Source organism: Eumetopias jubatus, unplaced genomic scaffold, assembly GCF_037043125.1.
Source record: "Eumetopias jubatus isolate StellerSeaLion01/CBP00866 unplaced genomic scaffold, mEumJub1_p1.0 scaffold_12, whole genome shotgun sequence".
Taxonomy (NCBI): Eukaryota; Metazoa; Chordata; class Mammalia; order Carnivora; family Otariidae; genus Eumetopias; species Eumetopias jubatus.
The window spans coordinates 94,017,092-94,031,351 of NW_028274818.1; the positions used below are offsets into that span (position 1 = coordinate 94,017,092).

A 14,260-nucleotide genomic window follows, 5' to 3' on the forward strand; every position below is an offset into this window, starting at 1 on the left:
TGGAAGGGGCCATCAATTTTCCTTACCAGCTCATGCAACTGATTCTTTTTCTTTTTTTTTTATGCAATTGGTTTCTTTTTTTTTTTTTAAGATTTTATTTATTCATTTGGGAGAGAGAGAGGGAGAGAAAGAGAGCACTCAGCACATGAGTAGGAGAGAAGGGGGAAAACGGGGGGTGGGGGAAGGAGAGGGACAGAGGGAGAGAGAGAAGCAGACTCCCAGTGAGTAGGGAGCTCACCTTGGGGCTCGATCCCAGGACCCTAAGATCATGACCTGAGCTAAAAGCAGACACTTAACCACCGAGTCCCCTTCATGCAATTGATTTTTGAAAGGACTTCAAGTCTTTGGACATCACCGCCAGAGAGACCTTCCTTTAGAATCCTGGCCAAGGCGGTCCCCTGCTCTAGCCCCTTCAGGGGCTTCCCAGTAACTTCAGAATTAAGTCTGAGTTCTGGCCTGGCAGCCAGAGCCTTCCACATCTGACCTTATCACCCATCCCTCACTTCTCCTTGGAGAATGCCCACATCCTTCACTCTGCCCACATTGAGTTGTTTTTTTTTTTTAAGATTTTATTTATTTATTTGACGGAGAGAAACACAGCGAGAGAGGGAACACAAGTAGGGGGAGCAGGAGAGGGAGAAGCAGGCTTCCCGCTGAGTAGGGAGCCCGATGTGGGACTTGATCCCAGGACCCTGGGACCATGACCTGAGCCAAAGGCAGACGCCCAGTGACTGAGCCACCCAGGCACCCCCACATTGAGCTTTTCCTTCTGCTCTTCCAGATCCTTCAAGGGTTTGATTCAAAGATCTCTTCTTCCTCCTCTAGGAAATCTTGCCCAGCTACCCCAGGCACAGTCATTTTCCCTCCTCCAAACTCTCTAACACCTTCCACAGACCTCTCCTCAATGCTTGCATTTATTTATCTGGCTATCTTCTCTACCAGCTGAGCTTTCTGAGGTCATGGACCATGTCCTCTTCAGTTCTATATCTTCAGTGTCTTGCCAAGGCCCGCCACAAAGCAGGTGCCAATAAATAATATACTAGATGAATGCATGCATGGAGTAATGAGTGAATGAAGTTGGTCAGGGCCCAAGCCTAGCAGAACATGTAAAAGGAGCCTTGCTCTGGAGGCAGAAAGCTCTGCAAACCTCAGTTCTCCCACTTACTATGGGACCTTGGGTGAGTCATTGGACCTCTCTAAACTCCATTTTCCTCATGGTAAAATGAGATACACATATTTCCACTTGGTTATCAGGACTTGGAGTAGTTTCAGATGACATGAGCTTTGGAGTCAAATCAGCTGTATGCACAAATCCTGACTTTAGCCTCTACGACCTGAGTCACCTCTCCAGGCCTCTAAAGCTAGTCTTCCTACTATGGCCTATAAGGCCCTGCTAGAACTGGATTCCATCTACTGCTCCACCTCATTTTCTTTCTCCACTGCTTGTGGTTCTATTTATTATTTCCCTGTTAGGCCCTGTTGTGGACTCAACTGTGTCGCCCTCGGCCAAATTCATGTGCTGGAGCTCTAACCCTCAATGTGACTGTATTTGGAAATAGGGCCTTTAAGAATGTAATTGAGGTTAAATGAAGTCATAAGTCATAAGGGTGGAACCCTGATCCAATAGGTCTGGTGTCCTTATAAGAAGAGACACCCATGGGGCGCCTGGGTGGCTCAGTCGTTGGGCGTCTGCCTTCGGCTCAGGTCATGATCCCAGGTCCTGGGATTGAGTCCCGCATCGGGCTCCCTGCTCAGCAGGAAGCCTGCTTCTCCCTCTCCCCTCCCCCTGCTTGTGTTCCTGCTCTTGCTATCTCTTTCTCTGTCAAATAAATAAATAAAATCTTAAAACAAACAAACAAACAAAAAACCGAAGAGACACCCATGATCTCAGCCCAGGCACAGAGGAAAGGCCACGTGACCATGTGAGGCCACAGTGAGAAGGTAGCTGTCTGCGACCCAAGGAGACCAGAAACCAGCCCTGCTGGCACCTTGAGCTTGGACTTCCAGTCTCCAGAACTATGAGAAAATCAATAGCTGTTGTTTAAGACTCCCAGCCTGTGGTATTTTGTTATGGCAGCCGGAGCTGACTGATACAGCATCGTAGCTCACTCCTATCCCTCATCCTAAGGCAACCACCCTAATGTGCTTCGAGTGTAGTTTTTTGGTTTGTATACATTTTGAAAAATGTGTAGTATACAGTGCATGTTTACACAAATGGTTATACATGTATATATGAATACATATTTGTTAACTTTTTCATTCAGCACTATCTTTTTAAAACATTTTTAAAACTTTTTTTTTTTAAGTAATCTGTACATCCAATGTGGGGCTCGAACCCATAACCCTGAGAGATCAAGATTGCATGCTGTTCTGATTGAGCCAGCCAGGCACCCCCTTCTGTACTATTTTTTAAGATCCATCCATGTTGCCATGTGTCTATCTTATTCTCACTCAAACTCATTTCTATAACTGTCCCCTTCGTGTAACCTTGGACATGAAGTCCAGGACCTCTCTGGACCTTACTTTCCTTATCTTTCAAATGGGATTGGAATCTCCTGCCACATTAAACTCAGAAGTTGTGCAAGAATCAGAGGATTATAGAGACATCGTGATTAAGAGATGTATGATCTTGCTGTGTGATCTTGGGCATCTTACTTTTACTTCTCTGTGACTTCGTTTCTTTATCTGTTAAATGTTAAATTAATAATTCTACCTCTTAGGGTGACAGTGGTCTAATTATATGGTCTAATACACATAAAGCTCTTAGTTCAGTATCCAGCGTAGGAGATGAGCGCCCACAGAATGCTGGTTATTGTTGCATTACTTGAGCGGAGGGCTGTGTCAGTACCACGGTCTCAAATCTAGTGACTGCTCTTTGCTGAGGATCCAGACAGCAGATCGGTCGGGGTTTCGGCCCTCTGGGAAGACAGAGACAGCCAGTAGTAAGTATGCCAAAGAACACTGGTGCTAAAAATGTCGTGCAACAAGGATATAAACAGAGGACTTTGAGAAGCCAAGGGAAAGGATAATTATACCCCTCCTCACTCCACCACAGCCCTTCCTCCTGCATTTCTTATCAAGCTGAGCAGGCCTAATGTCTTAATTAAAACTCTGAGCTCCTCCCCCTTTGCGCTGCACAAGTACATTTGACTCTTGACCAACACTGGTTTAAACCGTGTGGGGGGGGCACTTACATGCAGATTTTTTTTCGATAAATACAGTATTATAAAGGTATTTTCTCTTATGATTTTTTTAAAATTTTTTATTTATTTTTTAAGAGATTTCATTTATTATTTGAGAAAGAGAGAGCAGGAGAGCACAAGCCGGGGTAGGGGCAGAGGGAAAGAGAGAAGCAGACTTCCCATTGAGCAGGGAGTCCAGTGTGGGGCTTGATTCCAGGACCCCAGGATCATGATCTGAGCCAAAGGCAGACACTTAGCCCACCCACCCTGGTGCCCCCCCCCTTTTAAGATTTATTTATTTGAGACAGAGAGAGAGAGAGAGAGAGAGTGTGTGCATGAGGCAGGGGGAGAGGCAGAGGGAGAGGGACAGCCAACTCTCCATTGATGGAGGAGTGCAACTCAGGACTCCATCCCGGGACAAGATCATGACTTGAGCCAAAGTCAGATGCTTAACTGGCTGAGCCACCCAGGCACACCTCTCTTATGATTTTCTTAACATTTTCTTTTCTCCAGCTTACTTTGTTGTAAGAACACAGTATGTAATACATGCAACATACAAAATACGGGTTAATCAATGGTTTATGTTGCCTGTTCAAAGAAAGGAAGATCCTACCTTGAGATTCCTATGGGGCAGTTTATAGTAGATAGCTGTTTTCCCATTTAATCATCTGGATTAGTTCTTTTTCATCTTGCCATCAAACCTGCACAGCTATCTATGGCCCCACCAGGCATCCCTGGAGGGGCTTCTTTATCTTTAGACCCAAATTCAGATTCAGACCTAATAACTCCAGGCTTTCTCTTCCCAAAGTTAAAGGTAGCTCTGTGAGTGAGTATGGCGTGTGGGCTGGCCACCTTTCAGGGGATGATTCCTCCAAGAGGGGCTACCTCTCTGCCATTTGGTACCCTCTTAACCTGTTTTCCAGCACAATTGGCTGGCACATGGTGGGCCCCCAGGAAACAAAAAAACGTACCATTCTATCTTCAGCTTCCGCTGCTTTCCTATTATGTAAACTCTTGACACATTAAAACACAACTATTCTGTTTTCCTCTTGGAAGATAGGTCTTGACCATCTTTGGATCTCAAACTTCTAGCACATAGTAGGTTTTCAGTTAGTGTGTAGGCAGCTGTTCATTTCATTCCCTTTGTCTGGAGTTCTTCGTTCAGCCCCCACTTCAGCCCTCTCTGGACTTTGCAGAAATCTTAGCTGTTCTGAAAGGATTAGCTCAAAAAAGCCACTTTCTTTCTTGGTTGCTCCAGCCAAAAGAGTAAAAGCTGATATTTTTGGCTAAGCACTTTACACATATAACACATATGAATTCTCACCATTCAAATTAGCTATTATCATCCCCATTACAGTTTAGGAAACAGAAGTAATTTCCCCAGGGTCAAATAATAGTAAATGACAAGGTCAGGAATCAGACTGCAGGAATGGCCTTAAAGACAGAGTCCACGGCCACTAAACTGGACAGATTTCTCTCTCTGCACTACACTCCTATCATATTTTGTTCATCAGGTTGGTAGGGAATCTGTCTCATCACCTGCACATCTCCATATTCTACTGGACCAAGAGCTCCCTGAGTTCCTTTGTATTTTCAGGGCCTGGACAGTGTCTAGATACTGGTTGGTGATCCCTAAGTATGTGCTGATTGATTTGTGGCCCTGGTTTCCGTGTCTAACATCCACGCACACCAGGCACCCACAACCATGCAGACTCATTCCCACAGCTTAGAATTCTTCCTGCTCTCCCACACTATCTTGTACTGGTACATGGAACTCTCCCATGCCTTCACAATTTTCTTTTTCATATTTGTGCGCTTGCCCCTGTAAACTGGTAGCATCCAAGGACAAATCTTACATGTGTTTCATCTCTTTATCCCAAACTCTTGGCTTAGCATTAAGGTGCTAATTAAATGTGAATTAATATAGGGCGCCTGGGTGGCTCAGTCGGTTAAACGTCTACTTTCAGCTCAGGTCATGATCCCAGAGTCCTGGGATCCAGTCCTACATCAGGTTCCCTGCTCTGCAGGGAGCCTGCTTCTCCCTCTGCCTCTGCCTCTCTGTCTGTCTCTCATGAATAAATAAATAAAATCTTTTTTAAAAATGTGAATTAATATACAAACCTCAGTCACCCCTCCCTATCATCAGATCATCAAGGGACCCTTCCAGGCACTCCCCTCTTCCCCAAAGGCAAGCTTGCTCGGAGTACAGATACCTGGGAACACAGACCCAGGCGGCACCAAGCTGGGAATCAGGGTTTAATGTTTTAGGTTCCCCTTGGGTTTGGCCTTTGTAGGTCTGTCGACCTGTCCCCTAGTCTCCCTATGGGCTCTTTCTTTGTGTCTCTCTTTGTCTCTGCCTGTTTCACTGTCTTTTGTTCCTCTGCCTCCGGGCCTGCTTCTCTCCAGATTCCCTTCCTTTTCTTACAGCTTCTCCGACTGTGCTTCAGTGACTTCGTATCTATCTCTTAGGTTTCTACATCTCTTTGTCTCTGGTGGCCAATCTCTTGCTCCTGTATTTTCGGGCCGCCGCAGTCTCTCGGTCTCTTTCTCTGCCTCTGTGTCCTTTCTGACTCGGGGCTCTTAGGTTACGACTTTGTGAGTCTCTGGCTCCGGGTCTCCGCTCCGCGCCCCAGGCCTGATTTCAACTGGCCGCCTCTCCCCATCATTTCTCTGGAGTCTGTCTCTATCCTCTAGCTGCAGCTCGGGCCTCGGTCTCCCCCAGCCCAGCCCCCCTCCCTACCCCACCCCCGGCCCTAGGCCTCTCGGACCGGCCCCGCTTTGTTTCCTGTGTCTCGGCGCCCCGCCCCCGCCCCGTCTGGGGTCTCCGCCGCCCTCCGCCGCCCTTTGTTTGCCTTGGTCTCTCCCCCACCCTTTTCCCTGGGTCAGTCTTCGGATCTCTCTTTGTCTCTCCCGGCCGGGGAGGCTGGCGCAGTCGGCCAGCCCCGGAGGTTGGCGCGGGCGGCCCGACACAGCGATAAATAGGAAGAGTCTTCGGCCCTCATCGCCCGGCTCCAGCCCAGGAGGTACACGGTTAATACCACCGAGTTCGGGCAACTGTCCTCGGCTTAGAGTAGCCCTGTCCGCGGCACGCGGCCTCCCGCCGGCCACAGAGCTCCGGCGGACGCGGGCGGCCCCCACAGGCGTGCAGCTTCTCCCGGGTCCTAGAGCGGCTCGGTGAGGCCCAGCGCTTCCGCTTCCCGTCCCCGCCCCCGGCGGCCGCCCCCGGGACGCCTGGGTCCGAGCCCCCTCCCCATTTGGCGCGGAGCCCGCATCCCGGGGCCGCCGGCGGCTCGGGCAGCGGAGCCCCGCCGAGGAGCTCGCGAGGGCGCCGGGGTGACATAGCCGGAGGCGGCCAGGAGGAGAAGGGGGCGCTGCGGGCCGGAAGGAGCAGCAGGTGCAGGGGCGGCCGGCGGCGCGGGCGGGGGTCACCGGGAGCCGCGCCCCGCACCTCGGACCCGGCCGCTGCCCGGTGCCCGCGCTGGCCGGCAGAGGGCAGCGGCAGGGCGCCGCGGGCCGCACATGGCTGTGTGACCGTGGGATTGTGTCTGTCCCCTTGCTCAGGGCGGCGTGCGGGCGATGGAGCGCGCGGTGGAGCCCTGGGGCCCGGATCTCCAGGGCGCAGAGGAGAGGGAGCAGCTGAGAGGCGCCCGCACAGGTGAGGGCCGGGACGGTGCGCCGCCAGGGGCAGGTAAAGGCCGGGTGGGGACTCCGGTGCTGGGCTCTGTCTAGCCGAGACCCAGAAAAATCGGACGTGAACTGTGCTTCCAGGGGGAGGGGGAGGGGAGCAAAAACCGAGGTTAAGGAGCCAACGTTTCTGAGCACCTACTCTGCGTCAGGCCTTGAGGGGCTTCATCTCAAGGACTCTCCTGGCTCCTCGACAGTCATTACCAGCCTCACTGCCTCTGCCCTACTTCAGCCCTCCTTTTATCTCATCCTGACAATTGCAACAGCCTCCCCACATCCCTTTTCTCTTCAGTGATGCACTCAGCAGCCACATTGATCCAAGTCCGTATTTAATCCTGTTTCCCTTCTCAAAAACCTTCCCTAGCTCCTTTCTGCCTACTAATCAAAAGCCTAGTGTTTGATCTAGGCCTTACATGCTTAATCTAGTCCCAACATCCCTTTCCAGCTTTATCTTCCATTCCTCTCCGTGGTTTGCTCTTTTCTTTTGCTGTGAAAGCTTGGCCCTATCTCCTTATTTCCTCGCTCTCTTGTGACAGTGGTTATTCTGAGCCCACAATTACATGTGCTTGATCTTCTCTCTCCTACCAACCCTATGCGTTTTGAGGGACAGGTGGGCGTCTGGGTCCTCTTAGGTACAGGCAAGATGATTGAAGTAATAAATTACAGAATGGGCTACAGGCTTGGGAATCAGACAGACCTGAGTTAGAAACATGGCTTTGCTACTTTCTAACCTTTCTAACCTTGAGCAAGTGACTTAAATTCTCTGAGTCTTCATGTCTATAAAATGGGAGTAGTAATAGTATTATTTCATAGCATTGTTTGCAAGGATTCAGTGGTGCCTGGTTCAGTGACTGGCACATATTAAGGGCATGTTATAAGGAAGTTACCATTGTTAATGAGAGGCAGCATTAGGAAGTTTCAGAAGTTCAGAGGAGAGGGAGAGCATCCTTGTGACCGCAGATTGTCAAGGAAGCCTTCCTGGGGAAGTTGTTATCAAAGATAGGGGCTGAGCCAAAGGGCAGGGTCTACTACTCCCTTTTCTTTCCCCAGGTATAGGGAGTGAGAATGTGGAGATTTCTCAGCCGGATGAGTTTGAACATACCCCACAGGAGGATGACTTGGGGTTCAAGGAAGAGGAAGATTTGGCCCCAGGTCATGAAGTAGGAAATGCCTCTCTCAAACCTGAAGGCATCCAGACCTGGGATGACTTGTGGGTCCAGAGAGAGGGACCAGGAAAACCTCAGGCTCGAGACAGAGGTCCCCGGCTCCTGGGAGAGCCACGTTGGGGCCAGGCTAGTGATCGGGCTGCCGTATGTGGTGAGTGTGGCAAGAGTTTTCGGCAGATGTCAGATCTGGTGAAACACCAGCGGACCCATACAGGGGAGAAACCGTACAAGTGTGGGGTCTGCGGCAAGGGCTTTGGGGATAGCTCTGCCCGTATAAAACACCAGCGAACTCATAGTGGTGAAAAGCCCTACAGAGCCCGACCACCAGCCCAAGGCCCCCCAAAGATTTCTCGGTCCAGGATCCCAGCTGGTGAACGTCCCACTATCTGCGGCGAATGTGGCAAGAGCTTCCGGCAGAGTTCTGACCTGGTGAAACACCAGCGGACACACACGGGTGAGAAGCCCTACAAGTGTGGCATCTGTGGCAAGGGCTTTGGTGACAGTTCTGCTCGCATAAAGCACCAGCGGACACACCGGGGGGAGCAGCCTCCCCGGCCCATGGTGCCCAGACGGCAGCCTTCTCGAGCAGCCACGGCAGCCACACAGGGACCTAAGGCCCAGGACAAGCCATATATCTGCCCCGATTGTGGCAAAAGATTTGTGCTCAGCTGCAGCCTTCTGAGCCACCAGCGCAGTCACTTGGGGCCCAAACCTTTTGGCTGTGATGTGTGTGGAAAGGAGTTTGCCCGGGGCTCAGACCTGGTGAAGCACCTTCGGGTGCACACCGGAGAGAAGCCCTACCTGTGCCCTGAGTGTGGCAAGGGCTTTGCCGACAGCTCTGCCCGGGTCAAACACCTCCGCACCCACAGTGGGGAGAGGCCTCACGCCTGTCCAGAATGTGACCGCACCTTCAGCCTCAGCTCCACCCTTCTCCGCCACCGCCTCACTCACATGGAGCCCCAGGACTTCAGCTTCCCAGGCTACCCCTTGGCCCCCCTGATCCCCAGCCCACCCCCCAGCTCAAGCCCACCCCCACCTCCTCTTGGCACGAGCCCCCCGCTGACACCTCGAAGCCCTTCACACTCGGGTGATGGGCCTTTTGGCCTGCCTGGCTTGGAGCCAGAGCCTGGGGGCCCACAGGCTGGGGAGCCACCCCCACCATTGGCAGGCGACAAGCCCCACAAGTGCCCTGAGTGTGGCAAGGGCTTCCGCCGAAGCTCGGACCTGGTGAAACACCATCGTGTGCACACAGGGGAAAAACCCTACCTCTGCCCTGAATGCGGCAAGGGTTTTGCTGACAGCTCAGCCCGAGTCAAGCACCTCCGCACCCACCGGGGTGAACGGGCTCGGGCACCACCACCATCCACTCTCCTGAGGCCACATAACCCCCCTGGCCCAGCACCCACAGCCCCTCGACCCCGAGTCCGAGCCCAGCCCTCTGGACCCAGCCAGCCCCATGTGTGTGGCTTCTGTGGGAAGGAATTCCCCCGGAGCTCAGATCTGGTCAAACACAGGCGAACACACACTGGGGAGAAGCCATATAAGTGTGCAGAGTGTGGCAAAGGTTTTGGTGACAGTTCTGCCCGCATCAAGCACCAGCGTGGGCACTTGGTCCTGAGGCCCTTTGGGACAGGGGATGGTCGAGCAAGGCCCCTCAAAGAGGAGCCACCAACAGGACTGGAATGATGGGGTCCAGGGAAGATGCAAGCCCGGGAGACCAAAGGGAGGGTATCTGCTGCTTAAGCAGAGAATAAAGGGCCGGGGAGGTGGTGGGAGGGAGAAGGAGGGGAAGAAATGGGAGAAAGGAGTGAATAGATAGAAATAGAGATTGGAGACAATGACCTTGAAGCTCAGGAAACTGTCCTGGCTGGGCTCAGTCAGGACCTTGACAGTATGGTCTATACCCCCAGCTTCTAGAACACTGCCTTGTATTCTGAATAGTGTAGGCGCTCAGTACTTATTAATGAATAAACTGGCCTTAGCCTGAGGGCCCTTAAAAAACTCTAAATTCTGCTGCCTCTTAATCTAAGAATTGATCCCACCCAACCTTGCCCCTAGGAGACCAGCACCCTGGCCAGCACCAAACAGGGTTTGTTTGACCTCATGAGCCACAACAGTGAGACTTCAGGAGTTTTGGGTGGTAGAGAGGCAGGGGCATTTTGAACCTTCTGATGGGAAGAGTATTGCTGTGTGGATTGCAGTATCCAGGCTCAGGCCACTGGACATGGTCTTAGCCAGGAAGGGCGCTGTTGGACAGCCCAGACCTATCTGCCCTGGAGAACCCCAACCCGCCCCGACACCTGGACACTGGCAGAATAGACCAGAGACAGCAGAAGGAACAAACACTCGATGCCAAGCCCAGGTCCTGGTGCACGTCAGCAGACAAACTGGCTGGGAGAAGGGCAGGACTGGAGTGAGGAGAGGCCAGGGAAGCTCCAAGGCAGGACAGCCACATCTCCGTGTATCTCCTCGCCAATAAACTTTCTTGTCTGAAGCTCGGACTCTGCTTGTGTATGGGGGCGGGGGCGGGGGGGAGGTGTCAAATCCTCACCACAGGTGAAGCCATGCGCAAACTTGTGAGGGTCCCTTGCCCTCTTCGAGCCCGTCAGATAAAGACGTTGGAATAGTGAGCCCCTTTCCAGCTGTGACATCTGGTTGGAAAAACGGCCACCAGGTCTGTCAGCTGATGTCCTAGACCTGAGTTCTGGCTGTCCACAGGCGCCACCTACGCCACAACGTCGAGCGCGACCCCTAAAAGGAAAAAACACGCGGCGCCACGGGGGTGGGGGTGGGGCGTAGGTCGGTGAGCGCCGTTGCTATGGCGACAAGTGGGGGAGAAAGGTGGCCAGCTGTCTAGTAAGGCGCGGAGGTCCCGACACTGAGGCTCTGCCTACTGGGAAACCCCGCCTCCCTGAGACCCTTTTTTATTTGTTGAGAAACAGGTCATTTGACTGCATAGTCCAAAGGGAGGGCAAAGGGGATGCCTCTTTATCCCCTGGAAAAAGCAACCATATTTTCCCAGCGACCCATGCGTCATTAGGAGCAAGACTCCAATTCCTAGCTTTTTCCGAGGAGGGCGCCAGTAGGGAGGAAGGGAAGGAGGAACTGCCCTGATTGGCCAGGGACAAAAAAGACGAGGGCAGTTCACCCATCTAAGAAATGAAGTACAAGACCGCTTTGCAACTTCGCCGGTTGGGCGTCTCTGCTAGTCTCGGTGGGGGAATGGTCCCTGGATAGAGGCTCTCGCGAGATCTTAACCATTGGCCGGGCTTCCCTAGAAACCAATGAAAGCTGGCCTCGGCGCCCTTCCCCCCGATCTTCCCACCTCTGACAAGTTGTACTACACATTCGAAATGTTGCGTTCAGGCCCGGGGTTCTTGGAGGCTTCGGTCCTTAGGAGCACACACGCCCATAGGCCTGAATGGAGGCCTTTGGGGGCTTTTGGAAGATCGCCCCTGCTGGTTTCCGTGTTTCCTCTCCTTACCAGTCGGCCTCCAAGCCGGCCTGCAGTGACCTTTGTAAAATTACATCTGTTTGTGTCGCTACCTATTAAAAACCCTGCCGTAGCTCCATATGTCTCCTCTGGAAAACGTAGCTCCTTGGCATTCAGGTTGGCATCCAAGGTCTTCCATTTGTGTGGTTTCAGCCCTGTGCTTCTTAAATACTGCTTCGTTTACTTGGAATGTTCGTTCCTCCCCTCCCCCCCCACTTCTTACCTCTCCGAGTCAGAACACTTAAAGCATTACTTTCTCCCAGATGCTTTCCCTGAACCTCCAGCCTGAGTTAAAATCTACTTCTTCTGAACACTTGAAACATGGAGAACTTCTTGAGGATGATTAGTCACTCAACAGCATTACGAATTGTGTGCTGGGTATGGGGGATAGGAGGGTGAATAAAACAAAGTCTCTGCCCTCAGTTTCTATGCAGAAGACAGACGCTGGACAAATAATTACAAGTGTAGGAAGGACTATGCAGGAAGCATACCTACAGAAGGGAATCCTACCTGATTCAAAGGCCTCTCCAAAGAAATGGCAACTATGTTTAGACCTAAGGACTGAGTAAGCTAAGAAAGGAGGAGTGAGGGATGGTGTAGGAGCTGGAGTCTTCTAGGCAGAGAGAAGAGAATGCTCCCAAGTCCTTGGGCATCAAGAACTGAAGTAAAGTTCTAGTGAGTCTGAAGGCAAACAGTGACATGCAGAGTAATGAGTTGTATGATAAAGACTTTTCCAGATTCAGTTTTCTACCTCCCAGTCCCAGCGGGAGCCTGGCACACAATAGGCCTCACTAAATACTTTGGTGAGCAGTGTGTCCTTGGAACATGATGTGCTCTTCACAAGAGTTTACAGTCCCACAGGCTGCTACCTCCTTGTCAATATGGCAAGCTCCCACTCATCTTTGAAGGTCCTTCACATTTATCTCCTCAGAGAGGCCTGCACCCGATAACCACTCCCTTCCTAGGGGGTTATTGTTATTCACTCATCTTAAGTATCCTGCCAGAACACTTATACACCTACTGCTTTCCCATTCATACATATATATTTATGTTTATTTGTATATATTTATATATATATTTATTTTTTTTTATCACAATCTTTTTTGCTAGACTATGAGATTCTCAAGAACAGAAACTAGATCTGAGTTCAGGTATCTACTTGTACATGTTTGTAGAGCAAATGGACAGAAGTCCTTTTCCTCCTTTTGCAAACATCTATTCCAAAGCCCTCCCACAGCAGGAGACCCTCTCCATGGTAACTTTTCACTGTTCCCAGCTGAGTCTCCTCACTGATTGAATCAAGGCAAGCAGGTCTTACCTTTTGCTAGAAGTGGGGTTCCAGCCATAACCTCGCCCCTCCCCACCTCTCCTCCATCTCTCATGTTACATTTCCCCTTGCTAACTCACTTGGCTCCAGCCACACAAACCTTCTTTCTATTCCTTAAATATGTCAAGCTTATTCTCACCTTAGGCCTTTGCAGTTCTGTCTAGAACACTTTTCCTCCAGATTTTCAAATGGCTAATCCTTTCTTATCATTCAAGATTCATCTCAAGTATTTCCTGAGATGCCTTCCCTATCCACATGATAGAAGCCTCCAAGGGGCACCCGAGTGGCTCAGTTGTTTAAGCATCCAACTCTTGATTTCGGCTCAGATCATGATCTCAGGGTCATGTATAAGGAAGGATCTGGGCTCCATGCTCTGCAGGGAGTCTGCTTGAGATTCTCTCTCTCCCTTTCCCTCAGCCCCTCCTTCCCCTCTCTTGCTCCCTCTCATAAATGAATGAATGAATGAATGAATGAATGAATGAATAAATAAGAAAGCCCCGAACCATACCCACTCTATTGCATCATCTTGCCCTATTAATTTCATTAACTACATTTATCTTGTTGATTTACGTGTTTACATTTTTTACACTCTTAAAAGTGCCGTAGCAGTCAAGATTTTTGTCTGTTTTGTTCACTACTGCATCTCCAATACCTAGAATGGTGCCTGGCACATAGTAGGGTACACACAACCAAAGTGGAAATTGAGTGTGAGTATTCAGGCATTTGCCCCCTTTTCCTTGCTTTGAGGAAGAGCAAAAGTTTAACCAGATGTAATCCCAACGTCCAAATTATGCCCTGGCCTCTGAAAACTGAGACTCGGGTTTGAGTACTGGCTCTGCCGCCAATTTCCTCATGTAATTTCATTTCTGAAAGATAATTCGGTGCAATAGAAAGAGCATGAGCTTTGGAACCTGTTACTTACCAGCTTTGTGACTTTTAGCAAATTACTTAGGTTCTCTAAGCTTTGGTTCATTTGTCAAAGGGAGACAATATCATTGATCCCCACAGGGCTGTTATAAAGAGACATAGGGGTCACAAGCACTTGCTGAATGTTATTTCTATTTCTTTTCTGAATCTTGGGTGCCCCATTCATAAAATAGGAGAATTGGGTATCTTTTTCTTTCTAAGATATATTTTTTAAGATTTTATTTATTTATTTGACAGAGAGAGACACAGCGAGAGAGGGAACACAAGCAGGGGGAGTGGGAGAGGGAGAAGCAGGCTTCCCGCTGAGCAGGGAACCCGATGGGGGGCTCAATCCCAGGACCCTAAGATCATGACCCGAGCGGAAGGCAGACGCTTAATGACTGAGCCACCCAGGCGCCCTTGGGTATCTTTTTCAAGAGAAGTGGGAAATACAGATCCTTATTCAAAATATCCCAATTTTTAAATGTGGGAAATTAAAATG

At 50.5% G+C, this 14,260-nt stretch overlaps 1 protein-coding gene across 3 annotated transcripts; it reads left to right on the top strand.

The window, feature by feature from the left end:
* Positions 1-6,059: 6,059 nt before the first annotated feature.
* Positions 6,060-10,526, top strand: ZNF48 (zinc finger protein 48). Of its 3 annotated transcripts, none has more exons than XM_028110052.2 (3): positions 6,060-6,205; positions 6,744-6,837; positions 7,917-10,526. In XM_028110052.2, exons 2-3 carry the CDS (start codon positions 6,759-6,761, stop codon positions 9,716-9,718), a joined length of 1,881 nt encoding a protein of 626 aa, XP_027965853.1. In that variant the 5' UTR covers positions 6,060-6,205; positions 6,744-6,758; the 3' UTR covers positions 9,719-10,526. The 3 variants fall into 3 exon arrangements, with proteins under 3 accessions (XP_027965853.1, XP_027965852.1, XP_087885212.1); XM_028110051.2 differs by lacking the exon at positions 6,060-6,205 and adding an exon at positions 6,390-6,576; XM_088029086.1 differs by lacking the exon at positions 6,060-6,205 and having other exon boundaries at positions 6,617-6,837.
* Positions 10,527-14,260: the final 3,734 nt, after the last annotated feature.

Coding starts and splice junctions, on each gene's coding strand:
- ZNF48 (XM_028110052.2), top strand. CDS start 6,759: ATGGAGCGCGCGGTGGAGCCCTGGGGCCCGGATCTCCAGGGCGCAGAG. Junction 6,838..7,916: donor GCTGAGAGGCGCCCGCACAG/GTGAGGGCCGGG, acceptor TTCTTTCCCCAG/GTATAGGGAGTGAGAATGTG.